The sequence below is a fragment of the Orcinus orca genome, chromosome 19 (genome assembly GCF_937001465.1).
Source record: "Orcinus orca chromosome 19, mOrcOrc1.1, whole genome shotgun sequence".
In the NCBI taxonomy this organism is placed as follows: Eukaryota; Metazoa; Chordata; class Mammalia; order Artiodactyla; family Delphinidae; genus Orcinus; species Orcinus orca.
The window spans coordinates 45,057,737-45,077,167 of record NC_064577.1 but is presented as its reverse complement, the minus strand read 5'-3'; the positions used below and the strand labels follow the sequence as shown (position 1 = coordinate 45,077,167).

At 48.9% G+C, this 19,431-nt stretch overlaps 1 protein-coding gene across 2 annotated transcripts; it reads left to right on the top strand.

Annotated features, from left to right (window-relative positions):
* The first annotated feature begins 6,573 nt into the window (after positions 1-6,573).
* PHB1 (prohibitin 1) lies at positions 6,574-17,286 on the top strand. Of its 2 annotated transcripts, none has more exons than XM_004282645.2 (7): positions 6,574-6,671; positions 7,829-7,943; positions 9,636-9,797; positions 12,138-12,280; positions 12,423-12,539; positions 14,702-14,797; positions 16,145-17,286. In XM_004282645.2, exons 2-7 carry the CDS (start codon positions 7,856-7,858, stop codon positions 16,355-16,357), a joined length of 819 nt encoding a protein of 272 aa, XP_004282693.1. In that variant the 5' UTR covers positions 6,574-6,671; positions 7,829-7,855; the 3' UTR covers positions 16,358-17,286. The 2 variants fall into 2 exon arrangements, with proteins under 2 accessions (XP_004282693.1, XP_033266652.1); XM_033410761.2 differs by having other exon boundaries at positions 6,624-6,748.
* The last annotated feature ends 2,145 nt before the right edge of the window (positions 17,287-19,431 follow it).

Here is a 19,431-nt window from a genome sequence, read left to right as displayed (position 1 = left end):
CCTTGATAATAAATAAATAAATAAATAAATAAATAAATTTATTAAAAAAAAGCAATGCCACTCTTCTCATTAAATCTTTTTATTTGGGAAACTATATTTATTTTTTATAAAAACGTGTTAAAACGATGAGTTTACTGTTGTTATTTTTCAATGAGTAAGTAAATATTTAAAATTTTTTTCATTTTAACTTGACTGTATATAATCCATCTTTTTTTTTTTAATATATAAATTTATTTATTTATTTATTTTTTGCTGCGTTGGGTCTTCATTGCTGCGTGCGGGCTTTCTCTAGCTGAGGCAAGCAGTGGCTACTCTCTGTTGTGGTGCGTGGGCTTCTCATTGCAGTGGCTTCTCTCTGTTGCCGAGCACGGGCTCTAGGCGTGCAGGCTTCAGTAGCTGTGGCACGCGGGCTCAGTTGTTGTGGTGCATGGGTTTAGTTGCTCGGCAGCAGGTGGGATCTTCCCGGACCAGGGCTCGAACCCATGTCCCCTGCATTGGCAGGCAGATTATTAACCACTGCACCACCAGGGAAGTTCCCACCTTTTTGTTTTAATTGAAGTATAGTTGATTTACCATGTTGTGTTACTTTCAGGTGTACAGGATAGTGATTAACATATACACACTACTATATATAAAATAGATAATCAACAAGGACCTACTGTATAGCACAGGGAACTATACTCAATATTTTGCAATAACCTATAAGGAAAAAGAATCTGAAAAAGAATATGTATACATTATACTTACATATGCTTATTTCACCATTGTAATGTTGGGTAACACTCCCAGTCCCATTCACTAGTTATGCTTCATCCACATTTGGTTCCTTCAGTGGACCAAGGTCCAGCCTGCCTGAAGGTCTTTGCACTGTAGGGAAAAGGCTCCACCGTGGCGCCCTGGCAACCTTACGGGTCTCAACATAGTTCATATCGGCAGCGCTGAAACTTCAGTGGAATTTGTCTTACAGAGCACCGTGTGATCCTCCTGGGACAAAAGGGAGCTTGTGAGGAGCTGCTACAAGGCCATTTCTCACTTGCTTCCCTAGGCACGGGAAAGCTGTCATGAGACAGTTTCTCATAGCCTCTGGGTTCTGGTGAGGTCTGAGGCTTTCTGTCTCGCGACCACCACCACCACCACCACCACCACCACCACCACCACCACCACCACCCCACCCCCGTGCACCAAGAATACAGCAGCAAACACTAATCCTGCTTAGCTGCAGCAGGGCACTGGCTCCTCAGAAACAGAGTGTCCTAACATTACCCCTATTTGTTTCAGCGTCACCCTACACAAGGGCCACGACGAGCTGGCTCTTTCGGCTACTCTTCCTTCTGGTGTCTGTAAGTAATAAACTGTCTGAATCTAAAAAGGGCTCCTCATCTCTTTACCAGCCAAATCTATTTGCACATGCTATTCCCTCTGCCTGAAGGCAACCTCCCATCCCACACAACCTTTTTTTTAAAAGTAAATTTATTTGTTTATTTATTTATTTTTGGCTGCATTAGGTCTTTGTTGCGGCACGCGGGCTTTCTTCAGTTACGTCGAGCAGGCGTACTCTTCGTTGCGGTGCACGGGTTCTAGGCGCACGGGCTTCAGTAGCTATGGCACGCGGGCTCAGTAGTTGTGGCACACGGGCCTAGTTGCTCCGCGGCATGTGGGATCCTCCTAGACCAGAGCGCAAACCCGCGTCCCCTGCATTGGCAGGGGGACTCCCAACCACTGCACCACCAGGGAAGCCCGCACGCAACCTTTCATGTCTAACTCCTTTACATCTTGCCCTAAATGTCATCTCCTCATGGAGGCCTCCTTGACCAGCTCACTCAAAAGAGACCCTTTGTGTCGGACACGGTTGGTTGCAATTCCAACATCCATCCTCCCTTGCATCCAGTTCCTTGCTAACAAGAACCCCCATTTTGATTTGTTAGCGTATTAGGCAGTCATGTGGTTTAGGAGAAGCCAGCCCTCCCCAGTCCCAGAGGTAAACTCTTGGCTCATCCAATTCCAACATTGCAATGCCATTCCTTTGCCAATGACTTGTCTAGAAATAGGCAGATGATACAATTCTGCCTAATAACTCAGAGGTGGATGTCTGGTTGGGTGCTTCTGGGAAACTTTACCTAGCTCTTATAAAGGGACCCAAAACGTGACATGTCCTTTTCCTGCCTTCTGACCTTTGGTTATTGCTGTGTGAGAACATTAAGCTTGGACCTTCTACAGTCATCCTGTGACCTTGCGGGGACAAGCATGAGAAAGAAAGTCAACATCTGAAGATGGCAAAGCTGAAAGATGGAAAGATTCTGCAGCATTGATGGCCTTGGTGAGCCACTAAATTAACCAACCCCAGACCTGCTCTCCCGTGGGACTTGTTATTTGATATATCTCTTTATTGTTTGTCAGTTGAGTCCACTTTTCTATTACTTGCAATCAAAGCCTTCTTTACCGGTTCACCGTCTTCCTGTTATCTGTTTGTTTCCTCATGAAGCTAGTCAAAATTCCATATCATTTATTTCTTCGTGTACTTGTCTTTCTCTGTATACACCAGCCTCCCTTTAACCCAGAATGTAAACTCCATGAGGACAGGGGCCCTCTCCATCTTCTGCATCACTTATCCCCAATGTCTAGCGAGACACAAGAGGCCTCCAAAATATGTGTTAAATGAAGAAAAAGAGATGCTTTTCTATAATTATTTGCTTTAATTACCATCCTTCCCATGGTAGCAATGAGCCTGGCAGTAGAATCAACCTTTGTTTACATATTACTTACAGATCACACGTTCCCACAGCTTGGAAAAGCACTGGCTATGATATCATACATATCTGCCATTTACCAGCTGTGTGACTGTAAGCAAGTTACTTGACGTCTCTGAATCTTCATTTCTTCATTTCCAAAAGGGTAATGTGAAAATAGGGTTAAATAAGATTATGTCTTTATGAAGCAATTGGTCCACAGGCGGTGTTCAAGATGTATTTGTTCTTATCTTCAACCTGTACACCAGTCTGGGAAGAAGAGCTGAAGGGGAAAATGCTCTGTGTAGCAACAAATTGGATCCACTCCTAAAGCTGGTGCATCAGTGCTGCTCTGTCCCTAATTTCTGCCTCAGCACAATTAAATTCTTCCCAGATATCCTCCTCATTATCCTTATACTTCATCCTCCCCACCTCTCCACCTACAACTAGCCCAGGTCCACACGATGCCCTCATGTCACGTGAGCTTTCCTGTTGCCTTTGCTTCCCAGGACACAGTGTGGGGAAATGGAAAGAATATAGGGCTTAGACCTAGAAGACGTGTGTTCCGGTCCAGTCTGGCTCTGACTAGGTGAGTGACCCTGAGGAAGGGTCATTTAACCTCTGAACCTCGACTTCCTTATCTGTAGAGGGATAACAGACTGTAATGATACTCAAGCGGGATGCTGTAGATACACAGACTTGAAAGTTATAAAACATTCAAAAACTGATTTCTTTTCATATTTCCAGCATTCCTGCTAGTGAGGTTAGAATAGAAGCAGACAATACTAAGGCTATTCTTACAGGATTCCAGAGCATCCCGCCTTGCGTTTCCTGGCCACAGCCTGCCTAACCAGCTACTTCAACGCCCCTCATTATTCATTCATTCAGCAAATACTTATTGAGTGTCCACTGTGTGCCAAGCACTGTTGTATGTTCTAGGAATAGAACAATGAAGACAGCGGACTAAACACTCAGCTCTCATACAGCTTGCATTCTGGTAGGCAGAGGAAAAGACTGTGGGCAGTTAGGGCAAACCCATACCACCTGAAGAGAGCTGCCACGTATATCTCTGGTCATTTGGCATCCCACTGGTGCCAAGTGGAGACAAAAAAGAGGGACAACCGCAAAAAAAAAAAAAAAAGAAAAAAAATTGGGCTTCCCTGGTGGTGCAGTGGTTAGGAGTCCGCCTGCCAATGTTGGGGGCGCGGGTTCGTGCCCCGGTCCGGGGGGATCCCACATGCCGCGGGGCGGCTGGGCCCGTGAGCCATGGCCGCTGAGTCTGTGCGTCCGGAGCCTGTGCTCCGCAACGGGGCGGGCCACGGCGGTGGGAGGCCCGCGTACCGCAAAAAAAAAAAAAAAAAGAAGGGGGACAGAAAGGAAAGGAATGCGGGAAAAAGAAGTTGAAGGAATCCAGTCATACTAGAATCCAGAAATGGGCCTGGTTTCATTAAAATTAAGTGTCCGTACACCAGTTAGCTACCCCAGCTAAGAATGCAAAACAACAAATCTAATTATGAGGGAATATCAGACAAACTCAAAATGAGAAACATTCTTTTTTTTTCTATTTTAATATAATAAAGGCAAGGAAGGCTGAGGACAAATTAAAGGAGACTAAAGAGACATGAAAAATAAATATAGTACCTAATCTTAGACTGCTTCCCGTATTGGGTGGTGGGAGGGGGTGAGAAGACTGCTATGAAGTTCATTATTAGGTCAACGGAAAAAAATGGAATGCAGAGGGTAGATTAAACTTTTTCAAGTTACATAAAAGGATATGCTTATTCTTAGAAAATACAAAGAGAGAGAAGAAGAGAGGGAGGGAGAGAAGAAGGGAACAAATGGTAAGATGTGAAAATGAATAAACAGAAACCTTATTTTAAATTGAGTCAGGAGGCCAGAAGGGGTAACTCTCACACCCTACCAACAGGTAGAAACCCAACAGGAAGAGATAGCTTTGCATCTCCAACAGGAAGATACTTTACTATCCAGCAGGGAGAAGGAAAATATTCCCTTTGCCTGAATTTCTCCTTGCCCAGCAGCAGCCCAGTCAATAAGAGACTGTCACAACTCAGCCAATGAAAAGCCACTACACTTTCAAATTCCCAGTTTCCTCCAACTCTTTGTTTATGACAGCCCCTCCCAACTCCCCCTTCTCCACTATAAAAGAAAGGTCCTCTCCTTTGTTCTGCAGACTTGCCTGTGCGTTGCCATAGATTACATGTCCAGAATTGCAATTCTTTGCTGTTCCCAAATAAACCCAATTTGCTGATAAAATAACCTGCTGTTTTATTGTTTTAGATCAAAAAACCAAATGGAGCAAATTGTTAGCAATAGATGAATTTGAGTAAACATGTGTTCCCTGTACTATCCTTGCAACTTCTCCAAATACGACTTAAAAAAAAAAAGAAGTGTCACCTTGCACCAGCCAGAATGACCATCATCAAAAAATCTACAAACAATAAATGCTGGAGCGGGTGTGGAGAAAAGGGAACCCTCATACACTGTTGGCGGGAATGTAAATTGATTCAGCCACTACGAAAAACAGTATGGAGGTTCCTTAAAAAACTAAAAATAGAACTACCATATGACCCAACAATCCCACTACTGGGCATATACCCAGAGAAAACCATAATTCAAAAAAACACATGCACCCCAATGTTCATAGCAGCACTATTTACAATAGCCAGAACATGGAAGCAACCTAAATGTCCATCAGCAGAGGAATGTATAAAGAATATGTGGTACATATATACAATAGGATATTACTCAGCCATAAAAAGGAATGAAATTGTAGAGATGTGGATGGACCTAGAGAGTGTCATACAGAGTGAACTCAGAGAAAAGCAAATATCATATAACAATGCGTATATGTGGAATCTAGAAAAACGGTGTAGATGATCTTATTTGCAAAGCAGAGACACAGAGTAGAGAACAAATGTATGGATACCAAGGGGGAAAGGCGTTGGGTGGGAGGAATCGGGAGACTGGGATTGACACAGATACATTGTTGATACTATGTATGAAATAGACAACTAATGGGAACATACTGTATACCACAGGGAACTCTACCTAATGCACTGTGGTAACCTAAATGGGAAGGAAGTCCAAAAGGGACGGGATATCTGTATGTGTATGGCTGATTCATTTTGTTGTGCAGTGGAGGCTAACACACCATTGTAAGGCAACCATACTCCAATAAAAATTAATTTAAAATAAATGAATAAAATTCAGTAGAAAATTAACCACCATTTTTAGACCAAAAAAAGGTGTCCACAGGACCCAGACTCAGCCCAACCCCTTTTTTAATTGGTGCATGAACCTGAATGACTCCCTTCCTCTCTCTGGGTCTCATTTTCTAGTCCAGGTGGTCTCTAAGGCTCTCTCTGGTCTGGCAATCAAGGTCCCACAACTCAGGTCGCTTCTAGATAGGTCTTTGGAAAGAAGCCAGCCCTTCGATCTCTCAGCCCACCAGTTACTTCACCGCGACTTTCTGCAGCGTGCTCACCCGCCCTCTTTCATCAGCCCTAAACTTGCCCTTGCACTTCTCTGCCACCAGCCAGCAGGCCCAGCCCCTCCCTCCGAGGGCTTTACGCCCACCTTCTCGCAGGCTCCAAATCTGTTCAGGACAGGCACGTGCATTTATCCCTCAAGAAACTACAGCACCCAAAAGGCTTTGCGGCAACCTCTGTGCCTTCAGTACCACCAAAGAGAAAGGTTTTTCAGTGCGGGCCAGCCGCTGCATGGCTTTTTGGAAATTGTAGTTCATCTGCGAAGAGCCCGGGAACTAAGGTAAGGCTGCAAGCCACCCTTCCCAGAATGCACAGCGCTCGTCCCCACCAATCGGAGGCACGGATCTTGGAAGGAAGGCGGGGAAGAGGGGAGCTGCCCGGCGCACGCGCAATATGTTTGGCTGGGGAATTCATGTGGAGGTCAGAGTGGGAGCAGGTGAGAATGCAGAGGAGTTGCAGCGGCCCGCGTCCGGGCGTCTCCGCAGCCCCCCTCTGCACTCCCATTAACCCCAGGTTTGGGCGGGCGGGGTCCATGCGTGGGTCCGCCTCGTGTCGGAGGGGAAAGGGGGTGAGCACGGGAGGAGCCAGGGGTTGCGTAGAGTGAGGTAGGTGTGTATGGGGCCAGAGTGAGGAATAATCTAGAAGCTCTTAGGAATGGAAAAGCTGAGGGGTCGGGACTGGGCATCCTGGTCTCAGGAAAGATTTAAGTGCACGGGGAGAGATGAAGGTAGAGACGTTGAGGTCTGGGGAGGAGGTAGGGAGGCTGAAGTGGACGACGGCAATGGGGCGGAGTGAGACAAAGTTAAGTGGAGTAGATTCTAGTGAGGTCAGCCGTGCTCGCGCCCACCCCGCCTCAGCCCCCCTACCCCCACCCGTTCCAGGGCTCTCCCTCGGGGTGCAGCTGTTTAGGGCCTTTCTGGCCCGATTGGTTCTCGTGATATGTTGACCCCAGAACGTCATTCTTAACGCCTGATGTTGGGAAGCCGCGTGGTGAGAAGTTAAGATGTGCCTTCTAGAATTAGACCTCTAGGTTCTAATCCTGGTAGCCCTCCTCATAGCTGCGTGATCTTAGGCTCCTGGTGTCACTTAACGCTTCTGTGTGCCTCAGTTTCCTCATCTGTAGTTATCTACTTCATACGGGTTGGTGTGAGGATTAAATATGGAAATTGCTGTTAGAAGACTACCTAGTATAAAGGTCAGCTATTATGGTTATTTTGTTCTTGGAATCACATGCTTTTCTGAACCAGGATTGCACAGAACCAGCCACGCTGCCTCTGTCCTGGGGCCTGACTGTCCAGGAAATGGGAGGTTTGGTGTGGGGCTATGGGTATCAAGGCCATGCCTCCTTCCAATTTTGAACCAAGGACCCCAGACCCTTTCTCTTAAGTAGTAGAGAAGAAAGAAGCGCAGAGGAATCGAGTATACACTTATACAAGCTGCAGAGTGTTATTTATGAAATGTCCTTCAGTCGATAATTTAGAGCTCTCAAGAGTGGGGGAAGAAATAGCCAACTCGACAGGTACATGTGATGCCTCAGAGAGGGCTTTACTCTGAGGATTTGGGGATTGAATTGTTTTGTTTTTACCCACTTAGGTGTGAGCAGGCCCAGCAGAAGGAGACATGGCTGCCAAAGTGTTTGAGTCCATTGGCAAGTTTGGCCTGGCCTTAGCCGTTGCAGGAGGCGTGGTGAACTCTGCCTTGTATAATGGTGAGGCACTGAGGGGTGGTGGGTCACTGCCCTTTGCCAGAGGACTTCTATTGGTCTTCATAGCCTGTGTGATACTCCTGTTGGCAGCCGCTGTCCGTGAATGTGTTTGTGACCAAGAGGGCTCACCTGCTGCCATCCTGCACCACATGGTTGCATTGTCATCAGGGCCTCTGTCCTTGTAGCCATAGGTTCTCTCAAAGCCTTTATTCACCAAGAGCATCCCAGCCCAGTTGGACGTTTCCACCTGCTCTTGTGAATTTAACGTGATGCTGCAGCAGAGTGCCAGGATTTCGCTGGCCAGCTGAAATGGAGAGCTCGTTGGTTCTCTTCTGCCTGTGTGTGGAATAACTCAGCAAGGGTTCTAGCCCTTCGGTGACCTTGTCCTGAGTAGGAGCCTTGCTCTGGTGTGGTTGAGTCTTTCCAGAGAAAATATCTTTGAGATGCACTGCCCAGCTTTTAACAGTGTGCTGGGTGTTTAAGCTGGCTTTTCCGCTTTTCTTTGTGACCTTAGGCAAGTCACTTTCCCCTCCGCAGGCCTCAGCTTTCTCATTGGTCAAGCCACAGGATCGAACTGCTTTATGTCTAAGACCCCCTCCACCTCTGATACTCTCTAGCTTTCACTGTTGGAAAGTAGCAGTAGATCGACCCACCTCATGTGTGACCCTGACAAGAGGAGGATTACTTTCAGAGTGAAGGTGTTTGGGCCAACTGTAATGTCTAAAAAGGCAGAGACAGAAAACAGCTGGTCAGAAAAGCCTGCTCTTGGGCTGCCCTGGTGGCACAGTGGTTAAGAATCTGCCTGCCAATGCAGGAGTCACGGGTTCGATCCCTGGCCCAGGAAGATCCCACATGCTGTGGAGCAACTAAGCCCATGTGCCACAACTACTGAGCCTGCGCTCTAGAGCCCGTGAACCACAATTACTGAGCCTGTGTGCCACAACTAATGAAGCCCACGTGCCTAGAGCCTGTGTTCCACAACAAGAGAAGCCCGTGCACCACAACGAAGAGTAGCCCCCGCTCACCACAACTAGAGAAAGCCCGTGCATGGCGAAGACCCAATGCAGCCAAAAATAAAATAAATAAAAATAAAATAAATTTATTTAAAAAAAAAAAGAAAGAAAGAAAAGCCTGCTCTCCTTCTGTGGCGCAGCTTTATACTCTGATCTTTTTGGCCACCCCTGCATAGCCAAACAGTAGTCACCATTACTAATTTCTTTCTGAATCATCAAGACAGCTCTGTAACCCCTTCAAACCTTAGAGAAACCAATCTATTGGAAAGAAAAAGTGGGGCCTTCCAAATTTTAGGATCGCCATAGGGAGGATGCTGCTTCCGGAAACACTGAGTTAAATTGGAACCAGGATGGACTGTGGTAACAGTGAAGACTGGTGAGTTTTAGAAAGAAGTTTTGGGAGGTGGTTCATCAGAACATCAGCAGCCAGTTGTTTCAAGGAGAAAGGATGCTGAGGAACAGATCCTGTTACTGAAGTCCTTGGGAGGACGTGGGATGGGAAATGATTGCTTAGTTTTATAGCTGTTCAGAGGCCTCTGGAGACCAGAAGTGTAGGAAGAAAGAGCAGGAGAGGGGAGACTTAATAAATGAATGGAAGGCACCAGTGATCTTTCAAAACCATGATCCTTTTGGTTAAAGGGTGAGGGGATTTTTCTGACCCATCCTTATTCTTCATTCCTAGTGGATGCTGGGCACAGAGCTGTCATCTTTGACCGGTTCCGTGGAGTGCAGGACATTGTCGTAGGGGAAGGGACTCACTTCCTCATCCCTTGGGTACAGAAACCAATTATCTTTGACTGCCGCTCTCGACCACGTAACGTGCCAGTAATCACTGGTAGCAAAGGTGAGTCTTGTCTGTGGGTCAGGTAAAGTAGAGAGTGTCAAGGGCTGCTGTGGGATCCCGAACGGGTTGACCTTCTCGTAGTACGAATTCCCGGCATATTTTCCGTGAAGAGTTTTATGTGGCTACAGAGAAAGAAATATACAGGCGTACCTCAGAGATGTTGTGAGTTCGGTCCCAGACCACCGCAACAAAGCACATACTGTGATGAAGCGAGTCACACGAATATTTTGGTTTCCCAGTGCATATAGTTCACCCCATACTGTAGCCTGTTATGGGTGCAATAGCTTTATCTCTAAAGAAGCAATATATGTACAATACCTTACGGCTAAAAAATGCCAACCATCATCAGATCATCATAACAAATATAATAATATCGGGAAAGTTTGAAATATTGCAAGAATTACCAAAATGTGACAGAGACGTGAAGTGAGCAGGTGCTGTTGGAAAAATGGTGCCAATAGACTTGTTTGACACAGGGTTGCCCCAGACCTTCAATTTGTAAAAAATGCAGTGTCTGTGAAGCTCAAGAAAGTGAGGTATGCCTATATACTTAAAATACGCACACAGTTGTACAAATTTAGAGAAATGAACAAAGATATATTTCAAGAGTTACATAGCAATCCAATTTTAAAGAAATCTGAGTGTGCCTTTGCTCCTGGTTGACCCTTCCCATCAGGTCTTGTTTCCCAGGGTGACTGTAAACGGATCTCCAGCCGTTCTGTTCGCCTTCACAGCTGACTTACCTTTGCCTTGCTTTCCAAGGCCTCTGTTTCCAGCAGTGCTGCCCTCACGTTGTTATCTCACAGGCCAAGGCCCACATCCCTGAGAGCAATCTGGTCTGACACGCCACTGGCTTCCCAGCTGGAGCCTGAAATGAATTGCTGTCATGGTTCTCCCCCCGTCGTACACATAGAGGTGCACAGGCAGTGGATGGAACGGCAGGTGCTGTCTTGGCCGTGACGTTTCTGTGCAGCAGGAGGAGGGGGTTGCATGGGTGTTGCTGTTCCTCAGCAGATGTTTGCTTTCTGTCATAGTGGCAGGCTTTGTGCTGGGTCAGAGGGTGGGGTAGTTCAAAGTTGACTAGAGCGGGAGCCTTTAGGAGCTTGGCCTAGCTAGGGAGATAGCCATGTGGACAGGCATTAGAGTGGGGCGCGGGGACTACAGCATGGAGGGGAAGCCGAGAAGAGAGCTCCTGTGAGGAATGTGCGTCTGCACTGGCACATTAGGATGAGAAGTGCGTCGGGCAGAGGCGGGGAAAGGGTACATTGGTGTTGACTGATCTGTCCTGTTGCTCCTGGCCAGAGAGAGGAGGAGCCTCCTGTGAAGGGTCTGGCCTGCCTGCTACATCAGAGGAAATCAGCGGTGGGTGGGGTTAATCAAGAAACATCATATTGTAACTTAAAGGCCTAGTTCTGAACTTTCCTCCTTTTTGGGATTTCTTTCTCTACTGTTTTGCAGTTGTTCTAAGGATACATTATACACCTATCTTCAAAACTTGATAGGAACTTGCAGAGATCAGGGACGGTGTATAACCATTTCCCACTCTGGTGCCTGGTTCAGAACTCATCTCATGGGCGTTTGGTCCATATGGTTGATGACTGCAAGCAGGCCGTGACAGTGCCTTAGCTCCGAGTAGGACTGCATTGTCAGGGGAAGTTGTAATTCCCTCCCTGGGTCCTTTGACTCGGCCAAGTAATGAGAAACGGCCCCTAGATGAGTCTGATAACCCCTTACATCTGTTGTGCATTTGACAGAGTGCTTTTATATCTGTTTCCTCCTTCGGTTTCTCCCAACATGCCTGGGAGGCAGATGAAATCATCCCCATTCTTACATGTGAGGAAATAAGCTGAGATGGGCTAAGGCTTAGTGATCCCGCATAATTAGTAAACAGCAGAGTTGAGGCTACAGCCAGGCCTTAGACTGCTTGTCTGCTGGGCCCACGGTCACCTCTCTGAGGCACACTCCTTCCTTGGGCCCCATTCACTGGGCCTTGGAGAGGCCTTACCCTAGAATTCTTGGCATTGGCCTGTTTTCTTAAAATATTCAGTGTTCCAGGCATATCCATGGCAACTGTTAGACGTACAATCTGCATTTACTTATATCAGAGGGCATTCAGGACACACTGAAAAGCTGTCATCACCAGAATCCTTGGAGAAGTTTTTAACGCTGATGCTGTGCTGGGTTCTCTACCAAGGAGACCACGCACAGGTGCGCCTCACCCTCTAGGATCTGATAATCGGCAACTTTACTTATAAATTATAGCAAATTTGGGGTAGGAGAGGTCATAGAAGGCCACTTTGGTTTTTACTTTTAACTCCAGCACTCCTCCCCTACCCTAAGATTTACAGAATGTCAACATCACCTTGCGCATCCTCTTCCGGCCGGTTGCTAGCCAGCTCCCCCGCATCTTCACCAGCATCGGAGAGGACTACGACGAGCGCGTGCTGCCGTCCATCACCACCGAGATCCTCAAGTCCGTGGTGGTGAGTGAACAGGGCCTCAGCCTCGAGCCTTGAGCCCAGCCCCCAGGAGATCGCTAGGTGGCAGGAAGAGCTTGGCGGTGACTGGTTGGGACCCTGCTTCCTCATTATCCTGACCGGCTCCTCTGCCCTCCCTTGGAACCAGGCTCGCTTTGATGCTGGAGAACTGATCACCCAGAGAGAGCTGGTCTCCAGACAGGTGAGCGATGACCTCACGGAGCGAGCAGCAACCTTTGGGCTCATCCTGGATGACGTATCCTTGGTAAGGGTCTTGGGGTGCCTGCAGGGGAGGGTGCCTGGTTCCATATCTGGGTAGACACTGTGAGGTCCTCCCTTCCGCTTTCCTCAATGAAGGCTTGGTGGCACGTGGGCGTTTGTTTTCAGAAGAAGGTTCTCTTACCTCCCCTGTGCCACAGACATTTTTCTTTTCACTTTCGGCCCTGACCACTAGAGTTTTCACCTTCCCCAAACTGACTGTTCCCCCGAGTTCCCCAGGAAGTGATGTCCTGCTAACCCTGTTGGACACAGGCAGAAATTGCCGGGTAGAGACTAGAGAACAGCTGGGATAGTCTTTCTCCCTAGCACAGACCTCCCAGCCTGACCCCGAGGAATTTCCTAACACCTAGGGTCTAAAGCGCAGTCAAGTGAGCTCTGGGACCTCCCCATGAAAGGTGATAGAGTGTAAATGAATGGTTCTGTTTCCCAAAGCCTGGTATGGGAGGCAGGGGGCATCTCTGAGGCATAAGCTATCCTCTTGAGACTGTGTGGTCTGTGTATTTATACGACACTGAATGCCGCAATGCAGACAGAAAGCAGTACAGGCAGGATGGCATTTCAGATCGAGGAGGGTGAGGGGAAGGGGTCGTGTTTCTGATTCTCTGGGGAAAATCATTTGGAGTGATTTGTTCAGGTAGCGAGGTAGAGTGTTTCCCATTCCGTTCTCCTGTGCGTCGCTGGGGAAAGGCACAGCTTCCCCCTCAGCACCTGTGCCGCTGTTTAAACAGTAACATTCTACATACCCTGCGCTCACCCCGGGGCACTGCTCCACTTGTGACAACTGCCTTCCAGCTGTGGAAGGGCTCGTGGGCTCCCTCTACTGGCAAGATGCCAGGCTGCAGCCATTTGGCTCCTTGGACCAGAGTGGTTCCTCAGGCTCTCCCACTTAGTGTTAAACACTGTGGCCGTGAGAACACACTAAGCAAAAGCCTGAGGAGAAGCTTGGCATTTTGCTAGACTTTGACCACATACTCCATTCTGGGGAAATGGGGGTTGACCACAAGAAACCATATCTAAGAGATGTGAGAAGAAAATTAGGTTTCATGGGGAATTTGCTGCCCTCAGCTGGCCCTTTTAGAAAGAAATTTTATTCCTTAATTACGCATTTCTTTTTCATTGCTCAGGATTGTATTTTCTTTCCCAAACTTTGAACAAGAGTCCAGAAATGGAGCAGGCGAGCTAGAACAGCTGCAGTTTAAGAGTTAGGAGGGTTAAAAATTCTGGAAGACATTGGACTGGGATTTACTCTTCAGGAGAAGTTTTGAGCCGCTTATTTTCTTTTTTTAAAGCAGAGGTTGGGAGAGTAGTGGAGGAAATGAAACAAGTAGAATTTGGTAGCAAAACCAATGCTGTTATCCCCTTTATTCTTCCCTTTTAATAAAAAATATAGATAAATTAGACTAGGCATTAGTAGTGCTGAGATCTGTTTCCGTTGTTTGCACTGTCATTACAGATACATCACTTCAGCAAAGTCTCGGTCACTCGTGTTGTTAGGGAAGACCTATGCATAATCAGAATTTTAAACCTTCTCCCGAATCAATATCTTTACCTGCCTTCTCTTTCTTTTAAACCCTTTATCAGAAGCACTCACACATAGGGAAAACCATGATTTGCAAAATCATGGTTTGGAAATCGTCTCTCTAGTCCTCTTCCTGTTTTGTGGTGGAGATGCTGTGAGAAAGCAGTGGCCCGGTTAAGTCATAAGCAGAGAGCATCACACTCTTGAATCCCTGAGAACCAGCTGCATCCCTCACTCAGGGGCTCAGTTTTCCATCTGACTTCCTGGGGGCTTCAAGCAGGCCATCAAAGGACCTTGGAAGAGTACTAGTCAGTGGTGGGGGTCCTGGAACCCACAGGTCTCCTCCCCTAGGGAGGTGGTCAATCGAGTAGATACCTTCTGGTGCCCGTGGGCTGTGTTCTACCTGAGGGTGCCAGAATGAGGTACAGGAGCACTTTGGGCAGCCGAGGATTCTGGGGTGTGAACTCAGGTTGGGCACGGATATGGAGGTGGAAGGGCGTTCTGACCTCACATTGTCTCCAGCTGCTAGAGCCATTCGTGGCCTCTTCCTCCAGCGGCCGTGCGGGCCCTGCAGCAGCGCTGTCGAAGCCATTACTCTGCCTCATCTCGTGCTCACTCTCTCCCCTTAGACGCATCTGACCTTTGGGAAGGAGTTCACAGAAGCGGTGGAAGCCAAACAGGTGGCTCAGCAGGAAGCAGAGAGGGCCAGATTTGTGGTGGAAAAGGTGAGCACTCAGCCAGATGGCAGGAGCCTCTCTCCCCTTTCTCCTTTGCTCAGCCTCCCTGTTTGCTGGGTGGCCTGGAAATTCATCATCTGTCATCTCTTCCGGGATCATCGGAAGGGGATTGAAGGGACTGTACTCCTGCAATTGGTTCCAGAGTCTTCGGGGTCTAGTCAGGGATATGTGAAGTTATGTTCTTAAATCACAGAAGGGTAATTTTTTTTCCACGTCCCTATGATCAAAAACAGTCTCCCACAAATAAAAATGTTTCTTCTGGAATATTTTCAGCTTCACTGAGAGGTCATTTTTAACTGTGGTTACATAGTGAAAGCTGACAGCAAAAGGGATCAAACGTTGCACCAGGTGCACTGTCATCACTGGGTTTTTTTCAAGCACTAAATCCATCCAGATGTGTCAGAGTGTGCTGGGACGCAATATAGTTGCGTAGGGCCTGGTCTTTTGGTCTTTGCAAAGGCGTATTTATTTCATATATTCCCTTCTCCCCACCACTAATTCTCTTGGATTTTTATTCCTAATCCAGGACACCTTAGTCCTTAGAATCAGGCAAAAGAGAGGTATAGGGGTAGACATTTAACTTTAGAGAATATAAACTCCATGTGGATGGAGACTTATTTTTTCTTTTTCCACTTTTTTTGCCTCTCTCCAGCACCTAGAACATGTCCCAAACCATGCCTGGGATAGATTCTAGGTATCAATAAACATTTGTTGAGTGGACAGTCCCAGAACCTCAGTTGAACAGCTGTCTGTTCATCTCAGACAGGCTCCACACTGTGTTCTCCTCCCGTGCTTCTGAAGGTCATGCATTGCAGATAGACGTCCTCCTGTTGGTAAGGGTAGGGGGAGCCAGGAGGCCTCGTTCTGCGTGCCTGAGTTCCTGGTCGGGAACCAGTTTAGCCCAAGAGCGACTTTAGGGAGCGTCCCGTGTCTGCCGCTCCTGCTTAGCTGCACTGGTTTTGATGAAAGTCGCTTTGACTTGGGGCTGGAGGGAAAGATGAGGATTAATTCCATCTTTCTTTCTCTCCTGCTTTCCTTGGCCTGGAGTCCTCCTGCCTTGGAGTATGTGGCTGGACTGGGTTGCTATTAATATTATTGAGGACTTTAAAATAAGACAGCTATTTACATAGCCAACAGAAATATGTCCCTACAGTGGCAAGACAGGAGAGAGGAGGATTGGGTGGACAGTGTTGTTGACCCTGTCTGGAGGGGGAGGTAAAGTCCCAGAGTTCCTTCGGGACCCGGTGAGGGTGCCTAACGTGGTCCTTTTGAGGCCGTAGCCGCCATCCAGCACCCCAAGATGTGATCTTGGTCTTTCTGCTTCCACCGCCGTAGGCTGAGCAGCAGAAGAAGGCAGCCATCATCTCTGCGGAGGGCGACTCCAAGGCAGCGGAGCTGATTGCCAACTCGCTCACCACTGCGGGCGACGGCCTGATCGAGCTGCGCAAGCTGGAGGCGGCGGAGGACATCGCGTACCAGCTGTCGCGCTCCCGGAACATCACCTACCTGCCCACTGGGCAGTCGGTGCTCCTCCAGCTGCCCCAGTGAGACCCACACCTCCTGGGCCATCTGGACCACAGCCCCCATGATGCTCACCACCACCTTCCTTCTCCCGCCCCAGAATCACTGTGAAACTTCATGATTGGCTTAAAGTGAAGGAAATAAAAGTAAAATCACTTCGGATCTCTAATTACTTGATCAGGTGAAGCTCTTTCACTCTTCTCATTTCCATCCCCTTTTTTGATCCGCCTCCCTACCCAGAGTTGCCAAGTGCCTACACAGACCGGCTTGGCTCCCGTCTTTGGGGCCTGCTTGGCGCTCCAGCCGAGGCACTGGCAGTGGGCAGAAGACAGGCAGGGCCACGTGTGTGATGAGCTGGGAGTCAGTGGGCGGCCTGAGTAGACTGGTAGCCTCCAGCCTATCTTTTATTCACGATTTGAGGAAGACGGCATGCGCAGCTGAACAACAACGAACACCGGCCTCGGTTTTTTCCAGCGGTTCCTTCACATACCCAGCGGAAGAGAGGTGCTGGGGAGGGTCAGAGAGGAAGCAATCTGTCTCTTACCATAGGCCGATTCTCTTTAGCTGCGGGGCCAGCGGAAGCACGGATTGAAGAATCTGCCCCTGTGAAGGTGGGTGGGCTGATTTGCTGCCCTACCCCCACCCCAGGCTCCTAAAGCTGGAATGGACTTGGATAATGAGAAAGCAGGCCTGGACCAAGATGTGAGTCCTCTGGCCTCCCTCTCCACCTCCCACCTTGGTGTCTCAAATACCCGGCAGATTTCCAGCTTGAAGGATTGCATCCGGCCGGGACTACATGGGCCTGCCAGAGACGTGTGCATCCTGAGTTCCTGGCTTCCCTTGTTCAGAGACTGCCCTTTCTAGAGGGCTCTGTGCCTGTGCCTTGAAGGAAACAACCACGGGAAGAAAACAAATGTGTGTAAACTGCTATCAATAAATGACACCCAGACCTTCCAGCTCAGTCTTACGGGGTTTTTTTTTTGTGTGTGTGTGTGGGAACCGTGGGATCAGAACAGAGCATTCTAGCAGTTTTTGTGTGCACGTGTGTATCGCCAGCTAGGACAGAACCTCCAGCAGGGCAGAAAATGCTTTGGTTTCAGAAAACACTTTGTGCCGTGTTCCAGATCCAGCCCAGCCTGAAATGAATCAGCGGTGTCAAGTGAGGTTGGTTGTTACGTGGGTTCTTAGGCAGTGAGGGGTGGTGGAGGTTCCTTAGCTTCCCCCGTGGCTTTTGGGGCCAACTGGAAAGTTGTAGGCCCGCCCCCTAAATGAGGGGTTGACAAAATGCATGTGTGCCAAGCCCTCGGCGCACTCTGGTTAGACTTCCACATGCATGAGATGGCTTCGGGTGCCCTGCCTGTTGCGGGCTTGTAGTGCTTATTCTGCTTTGCTTTGATGAAGAAAGGCCTTGGCCTTTGAAGGGGGGCCGGGTTTATGCACTTTGAGTGGTGGGGAGGGAAAGCGGACCTACAATTGAGAAATGGGTCGTGCCAGTCACCCATCTCAATCCCTTTAGGAATAAAATGGAAATGACGTGCAGTGAGCACTCATACTGACTGCTTCAACCTCTGCTCTCAGTTTAATCCCCAGCTCACCACCTGGCCAAGGAGAATGGTTTTTTTTGTTTTTTTTTTTAAATGCGGTACGCGGGCCTCTCACCGCTGTGACCTCTCCCGTTGCGGAGCACAGGCTCCGGACGTGCAGGCTCAGCAGCCATGGCTCACGGGCCCAGCCGCTCCGCGGCATGTGGGATCTTCCCGGACCGGGGCACGAACCCGTGTCCCCTGCATCGGCAGGTGGACTCTCAACCACAGCGCCACCAGGGAAGCCCAGAATGGTCTCTTAAGAGGACTCTGCAGGCTGGTCTCTGACCTGGATTCTGCATTTCCTCTCCCAGAGTGATAGGGCCAGCTGTCAGCTGGGAAATGGGACGGGTGCCCAGATTTCGGGTGGACTGGGGACTGAGTTCTCCCGGCACTGCGCTCCCCTCCCAGGCCCTCTCCCCAGGGATCTCGTCCTTTCCCACCTGTTCTGTGTGCTGATGGGCGAGCCTCATCTAGCCCATCTCCTCACCACCTCCCTGGCATCAGTTATCTCAGGTTAGCTCTTCCCACTTGTGTCTTGTGCTGTAAGAGCAGTGAGACCTGCGAGCGGTGAGGTGCCTGGACTCACAAAACGCATGAAAGACCGGAGCAGAAAGAGCATGACTGCTAAATAGATTCCAGACCGGCTTCCACTCAGCGGCCTTCCTCCTTTCCTCTGTTTATTGCTCTGGACACCCTTGGGGGGCGGGGCAGGAGGCTCCTCTCTTCCCCAGGCCCTTTCTAAAAGAGCAGTTTGTTTCTTGCATATGGCAGGAGATTGGGTTTCCCACCCAGGTGTGTGAGGTCCCCAGCTTCTGGGTTCCTTCTGCCTCCAGGTCAGCCCCTCGGCGTCAGGCCGGCCAGTTCCTGCTGGTTTTGCCTGTAGCCTCCCTGCCACAGACAGTGCCAGTGGCAGACCAGGGGCCTCATTCTGCCTTGACTTCCGCCAAGTAATTCTTTTCACAAATGTTCAAGGGCTGTTAACTGGCTGCTTAGCCCCGGAGTCCCCCCGATGGCCTCTGGGTTTCTCTAGAAACTGCCACAATTGGCTTTTATCAGCTCCGGATCTTCTGGGCCCTGGATCAAAAGCCGTGTCCTGTCCTGGCCAGGGAGGGGGCCAAGCAGGGAGTGTCTCTCCTTTGGTCAGACTGAATAGTTCCCTTGTTCAGGCCCCGAGGGTCCCGGACTAGGAAGGCAATGGGCCCTGGATGGAGGGCGGGGGAGGGGTGGGACCCTCGAAGCCTCGCCATTTTTCCTTACTGCTGCATTTTACACAAGTTCTGCCGGTGTGGACTGAAGGGGGAGGAGCTGTGTCATCCCCACGTGGGTCGATTTGAAAGACAGGGAGAGACAATGGAATATTGTCAAAGTCTGACGTGTAGCAGATGCTATTCTAATCACCTGGTGGTCCAGCAATCAGCAGGGCGAGAGCAGTTAGGCCCTCCCCTCAACCTTTGCCCTCTGCCAAGACTGTGGGCAAAGTAGCCCACCTTGACTGAAAATAACCTGGGTGAGACA